The 15,296-nt window shown below is 40.6% G+C and overlaps 1 protein-coding gene across 1 annotated transcript in view; it reads right to left on the minus strand.

Moving 5' to 3' along the window:
* Window positions 1-9,883: 9,883 nt before the first annotated feature.
* The window catches only part of LOC137637123 (uncharacterized), a gene marked incomplete at its 5' end in the record, with an annotated part of 33,586 nt that continues 28,173 nt past the window's right edge, over window positions 9,884-15,296 (minus strand). Inside the window, one exon of the mRNA XM_068369406.1 lies at window positions 9,884-11,790. Within this exon, the coding sequence (XP_068225507.1) occupies window positions 10,354-11,790 (1,437 nt within the window). The remainder of the gene's footprint in view (window positions 11,791-15,296) is intronic.

Raw genomic sequence — 15,296 nt, forward strand, 5'->3', positions numbered from 1 at the left:
ACCTGGTAGGCTACCCATTGACCTGCATTGCCTACCTCGTGCATTCAAAGTCTGCCTTACCTGGTAGGCTACCCATTGACCTGCATTGCCTACCTCGTGCATTCAAAGTCTGCCTTACCTGGTAGGCTACCCATTGACCTGCATTGCCTACCTCGTGCATTCAAAGTCTGCCTTACCTGGTAGGCTACCAAATGACCTGCATTGCCTACCTCATGCATTCTAAGTCTGCCTTACCTGGTAGGCTACCAAATGACCTGCATTGCCTACCTCATGCATTCTAAGTCTGCCTTACCTGGTAGGCTACCCATTGACCTGCATTGCCTACCTCCTGCATTCAAAGTCTGCCTTAGCTGGTAGGCTACCCATTGACCTGCATTGCCTACCTCGTGCATTCAAAGTCTGCCTTACCTGGTAGGCTACCCATTGACCTGCATTGCCTACCTCGTGCATTCAAAGTCTGCCTTACCTGGTAGGCTACCAATGCCCTGCATTGCCTACCTCGTGCATTCAAAGTCTGCCTTACCTGGTAGGCTACCAAATAACCTGCATTGCCTACCTCGTGCATTCAAAGTCTGCCTTACCTGGTAGGCTACCAAATGACCTGCATTGCCTACCTCATGCATTCTAAGTCTGCCTTACCTGGTAGGCTACCAAATGACCTGCATTGCCTACCTCATGCATTCTAAGTCTGCCTTACCTGGTAGGCTACCCATTGACCTGCATTGCCTACCTCCTGCATTCAAAGTCTGCCTTAGCTGGTAGGCTACCCATTGACCTGCATTGCCTACCTTGTGCATTCAAAGTCTGCCTTACCTGGTAGGCTACCCATTGACCTGCATTGCCTACCTCGTGCATTCAAAGTCTGCCTTACCTGGTAGGCTACCAAATGACCTGCATTGCCTACCTCATGCATTCTAAGTCTGCCTTACCTGGTAGGCTACCAAATGACCTGCATTGTCTACCTCATGCATTCAAAGTTTGCCTTACCTGGTAGGCTACCAAATGACCTGCATTGCCTACCTCATGCATTCAAAGTTTGCCTTACCTGGTAGGCTACCAAATGACCTGCATTGCCTACCTCATGCATTCAAAGTCTGCCTTACCTGGTAGGCTACCAAATGACCTGCATTGCCTACCTCGTGCATTCAAAGTCTGCCTTACCTGGTAGGCTACCAATGCCCTGCATTGCCTACCTCGTGCATTCAAAGTCTGCCTTACCTGGTTGGCTACCCATTGACCTGCATTGCCTACCTCGTGCATTCAAAGTCTGCCTTACCTGGTAGGCTACCAATGCCCTGCATTGCCTACCTCGTGCATTCAAAGTCTGCCTTACCTGGTAGGCTACCAAATGACCTGCATTGCCTACCTCATGCATTCAAAGTCTGCCTTACCTGGTAGGCTACCAAATGACCTGCATTGCCTACCTCATGCATTCTAAGTCTGCCTTACCTGGTAGGCTACCAAATGACCTGCATTGCCTACCTCATGCATTCAAAGTCTGCCTTACCTGGTAGGCTACCAAATGACCTGCATTGCCTACCTCGTGCATTCAAAGTCTGCCTTACCTGGTTGGCTACCAATGCCCTGCATTGCCTACCTCGTGCATTCAAAGTCTGCCTTACCTGGTAGGCTACCCATTGACCTGCATTGCCTACCTCGTGCATTCAAAGTCTGCCTTACCTGGTAGGCTACCAATGCCCTGCATTGCCTACCTCATGCATTCAAAGTCTGCCTTACCTGGTAGGCTACCAAATGACCTGCATTGCCTACCTCATGCATTCTAAGTCTGCCTTACCTGGTAGGCTACCAAATGACCTGCATTGCCTACCTCATGCATTCTAAGTCTGCCTTACCTGGTAGGCTACCAAATGACCTGCATTGCCTACCTCATGCATTCTAAGTCTGCCTTACCTGGTAGGCTACCCATTGACCTGCATTGCCTACCTCCTGCATTCAAAGTCTGCCTTAGCTGGTAGGCTACCCATTGACCTGCATTGCCTACCTCGTGCATTCAAAGTCTGCCTTACCTGGTAGGCTACCCATTGACCTGCATTGCCTACCTCGTGCATTCAAAGTCTGCCTTACCTGGTAGGCTACCAAATGACCTGCATTGCCTACCTCATGCATTCAAAGTCTGCCTTACCTGGTAGGCTACCAAATGACCTGCATTGCCTACCTCATGCATTCTAAGTCTGCCTTACCTGGTAGGCTACCAAATGACCTGCATTGCCTACCTCATGCATTCTAAGTCTGCCTTACCTGGTAGGCTACCAAATGACCTGCATTGCCTACCTCATGCATTCAAAGTCTGCCTTACCTGGTAGGCTACCAAATGACCTGCATTGCCTACCTCATGCATTCTAAGTCTGCCTTACCTGGTAGGCTACCAAATGACCTGCATTGCCTACCTCATGCATTCAAAGTCTGCCTTACCTGGTAGGCTACCAAATGACCTGCATTGCCTACCTCGTGCATTCAAAGTCTGCCTTACCTGGTAGGCTACCAAATGACCTGCATTGCCTACCTCGTGCATTCAAAGTCTGCCTTACCTGGTTGGCTACCAATGCCCTGCATTGCCTACCTCATGCATTCAAAGTCTGCCTTACCTGGTAGGCTACCAAATGACCTGCATTGCCTACCTCATGCATTCAAAGTCTGCCTTACCTGGTAGGCTACCAAATGACCTGCATTGCCTACCTCGTGCATTCAAAGTCTGCCTTACCTGGTTGGCTACCAATGCCCTGCATTGCCTACCTCGTGCATTCAAAGTCTGCCTTACCTGGTAGGCTACCCATTGACCTGCATTGCCTACCTCGTGCATTCAAAGTCTGCCTTACCTGGTTGGCTACCAATGCCCTGCATTGCCTACCTCATGCATTCAAAGTCTGCCTTACCTGGTAGGCTACCAATGCCCTGCATTGCCTACCTCATGCATTCAAAGTCTGCCTTACCTGGTAGGCTACCAAATGACCTGCATTGCCTACCTCATGCATTCAAAGTCTGCCTTACCTGGTAGGCTACCAAATGACCTGCATTGCCTACCTCGTGCATTCAAAGTCTGCCTTACCTGGTTGGCTACCAATGCCCTGCATTGCCTACCTCGTGCATTCAAAGTCTGCCTTACCTGGTAGGCTACCCATTGACCTGCATTGCCTACCTCGTGCATTCAAAGTCTGCCTTACCTGGTAGGCTACCAATGCCCTGCATTGCCTACCTCATGCATTCAAAGTCTGCCTTACCTGGTAGGCTACCAAATGACCTGCATTGCCTACCTCATGCATTCAAAGTCTGCCTTACCTGGTAGGCTACCAAATGACCTGCATTGCCTACCTCATGCATTCAAAGTCTGCCTTACCTGGTAGGCTACCAAATGACCTGCATTGCCTACCTCGTGCATTCAAAGTCTGCCTTACCTGGTAGGCTACCAAATGACCTGCATTGCCTACCTCGTGCATTCAAAGTCTGCCTTACCTGGTAGGCTACCAAATGACCTGCATTGCCTACCTCGTGCATTCAAAGTCTGCCTTACCTGGTTGGCTACCAATGCCCTGCATTGCCTACCTCGTGCATTCAAAGTCTGCCTTACCTGGTAGGCTACCCATTGACCTGCATTGCCTACCTCGTGCATTCAAAGTCTGCCTTACCTGGTAGGCTACCAATGCCCTGCATTGCCTACCTCATGCATTCAAAGTCTGCCTTACCTGGTAGGCTACCAAATGACCTGCATTGCCTACCTCATGCATTCTAAGTCTGCCTTACCTGGTAGGCTACCAAATGACCTGCATTGCCTACCTCATGCATTCTAAGTCTGCCTTACCTGGTAGGCTACCGTATGACCTGTATAACTACGTTAATCTCATAATTTTTAACCTGCATAGGCTAACACGCAGGTTATGCAGTTCAACATATCGCTCATAAGAAACCTACCTGCAGGCCGCAGTAAATACCGGGAAGTAGGTCCAACACTGTTTTGCCCTACAGTGTAGTTCTTGGTCGGTTTTCGGTTTTAAATCTTTTCCCAGAAAGTTTCTTTTTGATATAACCTATTTCTGTAGGTTTCTGAAAGTCGCCATAATGCTTAAAATTACGCATTATTTGCGCAATATTTGATAGAATCAGATTACGCAAACTTGAAACGGAACACATGTTCGATCACACTTGCCAGATGGGTCTAAAAATCCCTAAAACTCGTGATAAAAATTCCCCAAAACCACCAAAAAATCCCCATTTCAATACATCTTTTCTTCTAATATAGAAATTACTCACTATACTTCATGTAATTGTAGGTAAACTAATTGCAACAATATAAAGGTTTACTCATATGTGTTTCTTCATCAAAGAAATATTTACGGAATATCGTCAAGTCATCCGAAATCCCCAAATCTAAGGATAAATTCCTAAATATAGGGATAATTCTCCATATTTGGCACCAATGTTTGTTTACTTTCACTTCAGTAGTACTTCATGTTAAGGGTTAAGGTGAGGTACAGCCTTTGCAACGGCGCCTCTAATAATCTAGCAATTTTAGTTTTAGGTTATTATTATTATTATTATTATTATTATTATTATCATTATTATTATTATTATTATTAGCTAAGCTACGACCCAAGCAGGAAAAAATGAAAAATAGCCCAGTGATGAAAGAAATAAAACACTACAAGAGAAGTAATGATCAATTAAAATTAAATGTGCTAGAATAAATCTCTAACATATAAACTATAAAAATTTTTAAAAAATGGGAGGAGAAATAAGATGGAATAGTGTGTCTGAGTGTACCCTCAATCAAGAAAACTCTACTCCAAGACATTGGAAGACTATGGTACAGAGGCTATGGCAATACCCAAGACTAGAGAACAATGGTTTGATTTTGGAGTGTACTTCTCCTAGAAGAGCTGCTTGTCTTTAAAAAAGAAAAAAAAAGAGGAAGAGAAATAAGATAGAATAGTGTCTGAATGTACCCTCAAGCAAGAGAACTCTACCCCAAGACAGTGGAAGACTATGGTACAGAGGCTATGGCACTACCCAAGACTAGAGAACAATGGTTTGATTTTGGAGTGTACTTCTCCTAGAAGAGCTGTATATCTTTAAAAAAAAAAGAGAGGAAGAGAAATAAGATAGAATAGTGTGCCTGAGTCTACCATAAAGCAAGAGAACTCTACTCCAAGACAATGGAAGACTATGGTACAGAGGCTATGGCACCATTCAAGACAAGAGAACAATAGTTTGATTTTGGAGTGTACTTCTCCTAGAAGAGCTGTTTGTCTTAAAAAAAAAAGAAAAAAAAAGAGAAATAAGATAGAATAGTGTGTCTGAATGTACCCTAAAGCAAGAGAACTCTACTCCAAGACAGTGGAAGACTATAGTACAGAGGCTATGGCACTACCCAAGATTAGAGAACAATGGTTTGATTTTGGAGTGTACTTCTAGAAGAGCTGCTTGTCTTTAAAAAAAAGAGAGGAAGAGAAATAAGATAGAATAGTGTCTGAATGTACCCTCAAGCAAGAGAACTCTACCCCAAGACAGTGGAAGACTATGGTACAGAGGCTATGGCACTACCCAAGACTAGGGAACAATGGTTTGATTTTAGAGTGCCCTTCTCCTAGAAGACCTGCTTGTCATAGATAAAGAGTCTCTTCTATCCTTACCAAAAGTAAAGTAGCCACTAAACAATGATGGTGATGTAGTTAACGTCTTGGGCGAAGACGAATTGTTTGGTAATCTTACTGTTGTCAGGTGTATGAGGACAGAAGACAATAGAGAAAGGACAGGCCAAACTATTCGTTGTATGTGTAGGTAAAGGAAAAAAAACTAACCAGATCTAATCTTTGGCACTATCGTTCAATTAGTTCATTATGCATGTTGCATAACATTTTTCATAATTCTGACCATCCTTTACATTCAGATCTACCTGGACAGGTCCTTCCTGTACGCAATACTAGACATGTAGTTAATTCTAATAGTCAGGCCTTCTCCATCATGAGGCTCAATGCTACACAGTATTCCGGAAGTTTTATTCCAGCTGTGACCAAGTTGTGGAATGATCCTTTTAATCGGGTAGTTGAATCAGTAGAACTTCAAAAGTTCAAAGTTGGAGCAAATGTTTTTATGTTGAACAGGCTGACATAGTTTATATATGACATCTGTTTTGATGTGGTTACTATTTTTAAAATAATTTAGTGTTAATTTTATCTCATCATTCATTTACTTCCTTATTTCCTTTCCTCACTGGGCTATTTTTCCCTGTTGGACCTCTTGGGCTTTTAGCATCTTGCTTTTCCAACTAGGGTTGTAGCTTGGCTATTAATAATAATAATAATAATAATAATAATAATAATAATAATAATAATAATGTCCAGCCCTTGGCCAAAGTCTAGCCAGTCACAGGACCCAATATCTTTCTAGCGGTAGTAAGCTATCACATCATTAACATTTCTTTCTTTTCTATATTCCATTCACTAAATATAAATTATCCTATTTTCTTTAAGTCTTCTTTGTAAATTTGTCGTAGTTCATTTTAATATGTTTCTTTCTCTTCTATGTTCATGGCAAACAATATAAATTTTTTCAAATCTCCATTATTATCATAAAGTAAAATAGTTTACACTCCCCTTGTGTCTCTTTATAATGTTCAGTTTTGATGCAATTGTTCTTGCCCTAAAGATTACTAAATTATTGATGTTAATATAGTGTCATATAATTGTTCTTTAATTCTTTTCTTCCACTTAGCCACTTTCTATATAATTCTAAGCTCACTTTACCCTCTAAGTTTTCTTTCAAATTTTCAGAGTCCCACTTTTTTTTCCTCCTCCTATTTTATTTTTGTCTTTGTCATTCTTCGTATTCCTTATACAGTATCCAGGTTTAATCCTTGCTGGTACTTTGTTGGTTATTTCCACCATTTCCTCCTTTTCTCGTAGTCTACGGTTATTGTTTTCAGAATATCTTATTTTTCCATTTAGGGTACTACATATGTACTGCAACTTACCATCTATCCCCCTTAGTTTTCATGGAAGATGCCCATATCTCTCCCCTTAATGTAGTATTTGCTATATAGTGGCACACTTAGAAGGGATTTTGACGTAGGAAAAATCTATTTTTGGGTGAAACGGCCATGTCGACCTGATGGAAGTTCCATTCGGCTGCTTCCTACTGTATAATATTTTTACGTATGATATTGCAAGAGGAGTACCGTCAGGTATCACGGGGTTCCAACCCTGTCCTGGGACCTCTCTTCCTTTGAGGCTTCCTACCGAGGCATAGGTAATTCTCTGGGCGAGATAGCCATGTCGTCCTGATGGCTCACCCGTTACGTTGTCCCTCCGCGATGCCTCGTTGGATGCCTCTTCTCACGGTAGTTGCGCTGCTGTGTGGAATGAGTTTATCGGGGACGAGTGGTACTTTGAAGGGAGAGGACATGCAACGGCTCCTCACCTATCCTTCTCCTTAGATTCCTAGACTGGGTTAAGTCTGTTTGGAGTGCAGATATCTATGGTTATCTAATGATACGTCACTGATTATACACGATATCTTAGGATAGCCGTTCCGGGGGTTAGAACCCCGTAATATCCGACGGTAATTCTCTTGTAATATCACTCACAGAAATATTATACGGTAGGAAGCTGCCTAGAGGAACCACTTAATATTGTTAAATCTTCAAAAGGTGCAGGATTTGCAGTTATATCCCATAAAAATACCAATTTTTCTTCCCTTATAATTCTTATGTTTTCACAGCAATATAATAAGTCATTTTTTTCTTTCCATAAATTATATGCAATGGTGAAAAAAGTTAAAATATTTTGGATTACTGCTCATTTAGGACATGTCTGAGGCCTTGTCCTACAGTGAACTAGAAATGGCTGCATTGGTTGTTAAGGAAATGAAGAGGGTAATGAGGCGCTCATTAGTGTGGCTAAAATGACCAGTGCGGGTCACATGTACAGCTGGACACAGGAATTCCTGGTTCATGTCATTGAATAAGTACGCCCTGTCGCATCTTAACTGTATGGCCAAGTTCTTGTGTTAAGTCCCACCCACTGCCTTGGCCATCTATACCTACCCCATCTTTTTGGTTACTTACTGCATTTTAAGGGTATGACAGGACAGGAATAACTGGGTCCCACTGTACATATTCAGATTAGCAATTTTGTATAATTTCTAAGTCATTATCATTGATAAACATCAAAATATAAGGAATAGTGAATTGGACAAAGAAATCAAAACAAATCATGTTAGACTACAATTCATTACGTTCCTGGATATATTTAATCAACGGTCCACATAACTCAACACCTTTATGTAAAAAAAGTAATTACCTCCGGTGATCGGCGAAGCTCCAAACACTTAAGATTACTCTAATTTCTCTGAAGCAGGAGCTAAAAATTATACACTGTAAAGAATAAATACTCAACTTTTCAGAGGCAGAAGAAGTTGGAGATTGCATGATAAATTCTCATATATCGAACACAAACGTTATAGCAACAGGGAAAACCACCGTGCGAAACTGCTACGAAAATAGGAATAAGCGCCATCTAGATACTCAATAGTAGTACGGGAGGAAGGGTAACCTTGATAACGGCTCACCTTCTATTTTTGCCACTTTTCCCCCTCGAAGTGTAAACGCTATTTAGGGGTGAAGATTGCCATATGTCGTATCAAGATATACGTCCCCTGATATTATGCGATATCCTTAAGAAAAATTTCAAGGATATTCGCGCCAGGAGTTAGAATTCTGCAGACCTAAAGGTTAATTCTCTGGGAATATCACTGTAACCAAATATCCCTTAAAAAGCTACCAATAGGAACCTTCCAACAAGACGACATGGCTATCTCACCCAAAAATAGATTTTTTGCATCGCTCAAAATCCGTTTATTACGATAAATCTTTTGGGTCACCCCTGGAAGTGCATCAAACTGAACTGGATCTACTAACAGATATCATGTAAATCTATATAAATACATTACAGTAGTTCAAAGGCCGACGCACTTTGCCTCAGGTTGTTTTACAATTCACCTTGCGTCTAAAAGCCTTAAGATAATAAAACAGACCTGGAAATACGCGGTGACGTTGTCGTTCTCACACACACACAGCACAAACCTGAAAAGGAAACTTACTAAATTTCTATACGCAAATATATACATAAAGAATGTTTATATATATATTAAGTATAAGAAAAAGTAAGTAATAAGTAAAGACAAAACATTAATGGCTACCAAGCGAGGGTGAGAGCAGACACATCTGCCCATCACCCGAGCCAAAAGCGAAGTGAATCAGTTCACCGGTGTGTGAGGGGGGAGGGGTAGCTAGAGAGGGGGTAGTTAACCCTCGTTAAAAATCTAATGGCTCGCCATTTCAGCTACACCGAAAGTAATACCCCATGTAAATAGCGTGGTTTGTATTTCGGTTGGGGAACAAACTATATTTTCATGGCATTTTCTGAGCACTTTATTATAATTCATTATGTCCTGAGCTTACTAACTGAATTGGCTCCAAGAAGCTACTTAAGTAGAATTTTGTTTTCCATCTGTAAATGACAACAAATAGTCGGGTTTCAAATGAAATAGATGTCAGGTTATTATAAATATTATTTTGCTTTTTGTATTAAATGATACAATATTGTTTAATCACAGTATTTCTTGAGAACCTTCTGTATTATGTGGATGAGTATAAAAATAATTTTATTCCTGTATAGAAAGAGACAACAATAATAAGAAGGAGACATCTATTAATACATAAATGAACAATGCTGAATCTTGTGAAATTAACTGATTTCATCTTGGGAGTCAAAACAAGAGTCTTTTTATTATTTAGGTATCAATTGGTTTCAAGATAACAGAAAACTTTATTTTTCTATAACAAATGTGGTAGTTACGAACTAAAAGCATCCATTTTCTTTTTCATGTTGAGATTCAAAATAAAACAATTTGCAACGTTTATATTTATTTACTTCTTGGAGGGATAAAGACAATGTATGTTAGCCCAATGCAATTTCTAAGGCGAAAAATCTTTTTCCTATTCAACAGTGTTCACCAAGTTGATTTTCATTTTCGTAGTCCTGAAGAGACAGTATTCTTTAACCTTTGGCACAGTATTACGAGAAGGTGTACGTATATTTGTGGATATTTTGGCATTACAGTACTGTCCATTCACTTGTTAAGCGTACTTCTGGCAAATATAGGATTTGGACAATAACTGGTAACTTAATAAATGCAAACTAAAAGACAACTTCATAAACTTAATAAATGCAAACTAAAAGACAACTTCCTAAAACGCAAACAAAAAGCCAAATTAATTTTCCATATATTCTGTAGCACCAAAACTCCTAATCTTACCCTCATCATCACTTCATTCTTGACCTATTTATATGCAGTCATAAAACTACTGCTTATAGAATCCTTAGCAGTATGAAAAGTCATCTCATTTTCTTCCTCTTCATTCCCCAAGGCGACCTCTGGCTCGCCGACATCAGTAAGACCTGCGATGTCTTGATCTGTATCCTTCTGCATTTCTTCACTTACTTCCATGGTGGAATCTTGCAATCCATTATTACTCTGTACATTTTCCTGACCTGAGGATTCATCCAAGGTTTCTGTAAGATTTTCTTCGCTCCTGTTAAAAGAGTTCAAGCTTCCCTGATGTTCACAAGCAGGTTTTGCAGACTTTATTTTCTTTAGCTTCCGTTTCAAACCTCCCAGGACAGATTCTACTCTCGATATGAGACCCTCTAGTTCTTCCTCCTCAACAACACCTTGGGGAAGGTTTTCTACTCTGGTATACTCTGCAGCACAATCCCCGGTATACCTACCAAAGTTGAGTGGGTGATAATTAAAATTATCCACGACCGTTTTTCTTGAGTTCACCGTTATTTCAAACGACTTGCAAGCAGCGCCTGGGATCTGCAAAAACTTTTCTCTGTAAAAGATTCTCACATTCTCTCTCAAAACATTTAAATTAGCGACAGCCTCAGATTCCTCACTGGTATCCGAGTCTTCCGTATGTACTCCCTGTATGTTCAAGGGATGAAAGGGAGCAAAATGAGGCATGGGACACTGTCTACCATTGATGGTCATACAATCGGGTGGGAGCACATTTCTTGTTTCAAACTCGTTCTCTACGGGGACACGCTGAGAAACAGACTTATCAGAGGTGCCAAAACTATCTTCGATGTTTGTTTCTGCTGGAGAATGAAGCCTTAAATTTCTACGAGAATCATCATCTGTCTTTCTGGAAGTCTTGTCAACTCCATGAGAATAATTGGTTGGCGATTTATTTTTTCTTTGTAGACGTCTGTCCTTTCCTGAACGTAATGTCCTCCTTCTACTACTGACAGACCTTGCTTTGTTTACTGTAGAACTTTTGTTGTCACATTTCACACTCAAGTCAAGTTTGCTCTCTCCATCTGGCCGAAATTCTCTCTCTTCTTTGCTTGTATCCAAAAAACTAACTCCAACACTAGTCTTCGGCCTACATCCCAATGATGAACTTCTACTGCGGGACCTAGTGACTCTGGGGGAGGGAAGAGTGTGTGCAGGCCCTCCGCCCTTCATGTTCTCAGCCCAAAGAAAATCTGGGGTAGATGAACTTTCTGAAAGAATTGTCTTCGCAGCATTGCTGTCGTCGATGGTAGTCGAAGATGGCAGTCTCTTCAGCGTCAAAGATCGAACGACCGCCTTGACAGACTCTCTCGTGAACTTTGCCTTTCCGTCGACGTTGCGTAGACTTTTGATGAGCACGCTATGGGCTCCCACTCCATGTTTCACGAGGCAGCGGCAGTGATCTTGATCCATAGCAAGCTGCAATTGAATATAATATGAGTAGTGTTTCATATACATTGTCAATCTTAACAACTAAATGATTGAATTCTGTTAAATGGATAATATTTTACGAGGAAGACCGACTGAAAAGTAGTCACAAAACAGAATTAACTAACGTTAGACAATGCAAACAGTTCGAAACTTTAAACTTTGAAGGGGGTAAAATAGAAATCGCCTATAGTCACACATATTCAACTTAGAACTTAATTTATTCCATCATTCCTTGTGATTTTATTTGTCATGAAAGTTAATTTTGATCTAATTTTTGAACACTGTAAACTTTGAATGATGCAGCGGACTAGAATTAAATTTCTTTGTAAATACTTAAAGCTTATATACATTTTCTTATTCCATTTGCACAAGGATAAAATTACAGAATTTCCTTTATACTGTACATACATACATATATATACCAAGGCACTTCCCCCAATTTTGGGGGGTAGCCGACATCAACAAATGAAACAAAAACAAAACAAAAAAGGGGACCTATACTCTCTACGTTCCTCCCAGTTCCTCAGGGCTCCAATAAGGAAAGCATTGATGTACAGTACGTAAAAAAATTAGGAAATGAATAAAATAAAAATGTTTACAAATAATAAAACAATGAAGGTAGCAAGGTAAAAAAAAACATGAAATAGATGAACTAAGAATTGACATGAAAATGAACATACTAAGAAAAGTTTGTTGGGAATAACATTGCAAATTTTGGTCATGGACACTAGAAGACTTCAAGAATTAACTGCATGCACACTATTACATGGTTAATGGTGAAAGTATAGAAGAATAAAATAAAACACTTCATTAATACTTGAAAAGTCTCAATATATATGACAATGTCTTCGAAAATTGTATTTTTCCTAACATACAAACCATGGTCGTCAGTGAATTCTGCTACTTCAACGGAGACTGTAGCTTAAGGGGTTCACTCTCGCTTTTCACTTTTGGACACCGTGGGTACTGGGCTGCTATGAAGAGCGCTAAACAGACTTGTTGAGTGGAAGACATTTACTACAAATGGATCCTGTCGACGTTTGTGCTTTCATTTTGAAAATGGCTCTTTGCTAAATACAGGCTTGCTCACTCTCTCTCCCCATCTCTGGCCTTTGCATCTTGCACGGAGCGCATGATCGATAGAAAACCCTTCACTTAAGCCATAAATGCTTCGCCCTTTAGCTAAGGTAAGGCCATTAGTGTCTTTTAGTTGAGGTTTCAGAAGTCCTGACGTGACCTAAAGTAACAATAAAATAACTCTGTGAGGACAAGTTACGTAAAACTTTTCATGCATTATGCATCCGTAATAGTTTTGTTACTTTATTTTTTCTCGTACAGTTCTGCGAGTGCTAGTGTTATAGTTGGATTGTATCGATCAGTCTTAGCCCATTATACAGATGGTGTTGTTTTCCGCTGGTAGGTTATTAATTTGTTACTGATATTTTATGTCGATATTATTTATTTGAGAATATTTGACATTGTTGGTCTGTAATTAGTGCCCTTTCCTCCTTGTTCATTGTGGGTGTAGGTGTGGTAGGCTTACCTGGGTACAGTAACGACCGCTAATTATAACCTGACCAATTTATCCTCGATTGGTAATGAAGAATTTTTGTGTATTGCCTGTAGATTGAGTGATATAGTTTTCATATTTAAGTTTGTGCCTTTCAAGTACTAATTTTTAAAGTTATGCAGTGGTAATTTTTGTTTATAATGCAACTGTCTAACCTTACAGGTTATGATGCAGAGTCGATAGCCGATAACAGAAAGGTCATTGAAACTAAAGAGGAGATTGTTAATTTAATATGATTGATCGTACTTTATGCTTTTTTATTAAAATACTGAATTGATTTTTGTATTTTATTTTTACCTCCATGTTTCACCACCTTAAAAAATATAAATTGTGTTATCGATTTCATTTTCTGTATAGAAGAAAACTACCGATCTCGACTCCTACCGAGAGGGGTTTCCGTGAGGAAGGCAGGATGGGTAGTAACCCGAGAGTAGTTCGTGGTAAGTTAGGAAAAGTACAATTTTCAAAGAAATTGTCATTTGTTCCAACACGACACTTACCACGAACTACTCTCTCTTAAGAGACTCAGACTTAGGAGGAGGGGAAATGGACCCAGGTAGGAGAGGTGCACCTGGAGGTCGAGGAGAGGGGGCGGGCCTGTCGGGAAAATCACTCGTACAACAATACCAGAGAACCACAGATAAAACAATGGAACAATCACCCAGACAACGTCTTCTTGATCTAACGGTAGCTGCCCGATAAACAGGGGAGGGGAGGAGGGGGGATTAGGGATTTGAGACACTCTACTGCTCCCCGTTTGGCATAAAGTAAGTAATGTATAGAAACAGTTAGATCCCTTCCCGAGACCTGAGAGAACAGTCTTTGCCACGTTCAATTGCTACTCGGTATCAAAATTTACAGTCACATATCCACGAGAGCAACTTCGTGCAGCGAGACTTTTTGAAGCGCCCTACGCTTTGGGACTTCTAAAAGATGGTAAAAGCTTCATTTTACACAGAGCAGAGAAATGTTTTTTTCATTGAAATGTAGATACCGTAGTTGGAACAAAAACACGAAAGTAATAAGCTGCTTGAATAAAAGGAGAAACAAACAGTTATCTAATATCAAATGAAATACGAGTAATGTCGTTAACAGGTAGATATTTGCAATAGCATACCACAGACCCCCTGACCTTTTCCCTGCACTGGACGACTGACCTATTAGTATAGGACTGAACTACATAGGAACTGAGCCTCTACTAGGGGAATGGCCTTTTATTATCATTATTATTATTACTTGCTAAGCTACAACCCTAGTTGGAAAAGCAGGATGCTATAAGCCTAGGGGCTCCAACAGGGAAAATAGCTCAAGGAATGGGAACAAGGAAAAATTAAATATTCTAAGAACAGCAACATTTAAAAAAATATTGCAATATAAATTATAAAAAACTTCAACAAAACAAGAGAAAGAGAAATTAAGATAGAATAGTGTGCCCGAGTGCACCCTCAAGCAAGAGAACTCTAATCCAAGACAGTAGAAGACCATGGTGCAGAGGCTATAGCATTACCCATGGCTAGAAAACAATGGTTTGATTTTGGAGTGTCCTCCTGGAAGAACTGCTTACCATAGCTAAAGACTCTTCTACCTTTAACAAGACGAAAGTAGCCACTGAACAATTACAGTGCAGTAGTTAACCCCTTGGGTGAAGAAGAATTGTTTGGTAATCTCAGTGTTGTCAGGTGTACGAGGACAGAGGAGAATCTTTAAAGAATATGCCAGACTATTCTGTGTATATGTAGGCAAGGGAAAGTGAACCGTAGCCAGAGAGAAGGATTCAATGTAGTACTGTCTGGCCAGTCAAAGGGCCCCATAACTCTCTAGCGGTAGTACCACAACGGGTGGCTGGTGCCCTGGCCATTCTACTACTGACCATCAACTAGGATACTGACCTGCCAAGGATTTGAGAAATGAAGAGGTACCATAT

Source organism: Palaemon carinicauda, unplaced genomic scaffold (assembly GCF_036898095.1).
Source record: "Palaemon carinicauda isolate YSFRI2023 unplaced genomic scaffold, ASM3689809v2 scaffold541, whole genome shotgun sequence".
Lineage (NCBI taxonomy): Eukaryota > Metazoa > Arthropoda > Malacostraca > Decapoda > Palaemonidae > Palaemon > Palaemon carinicauda.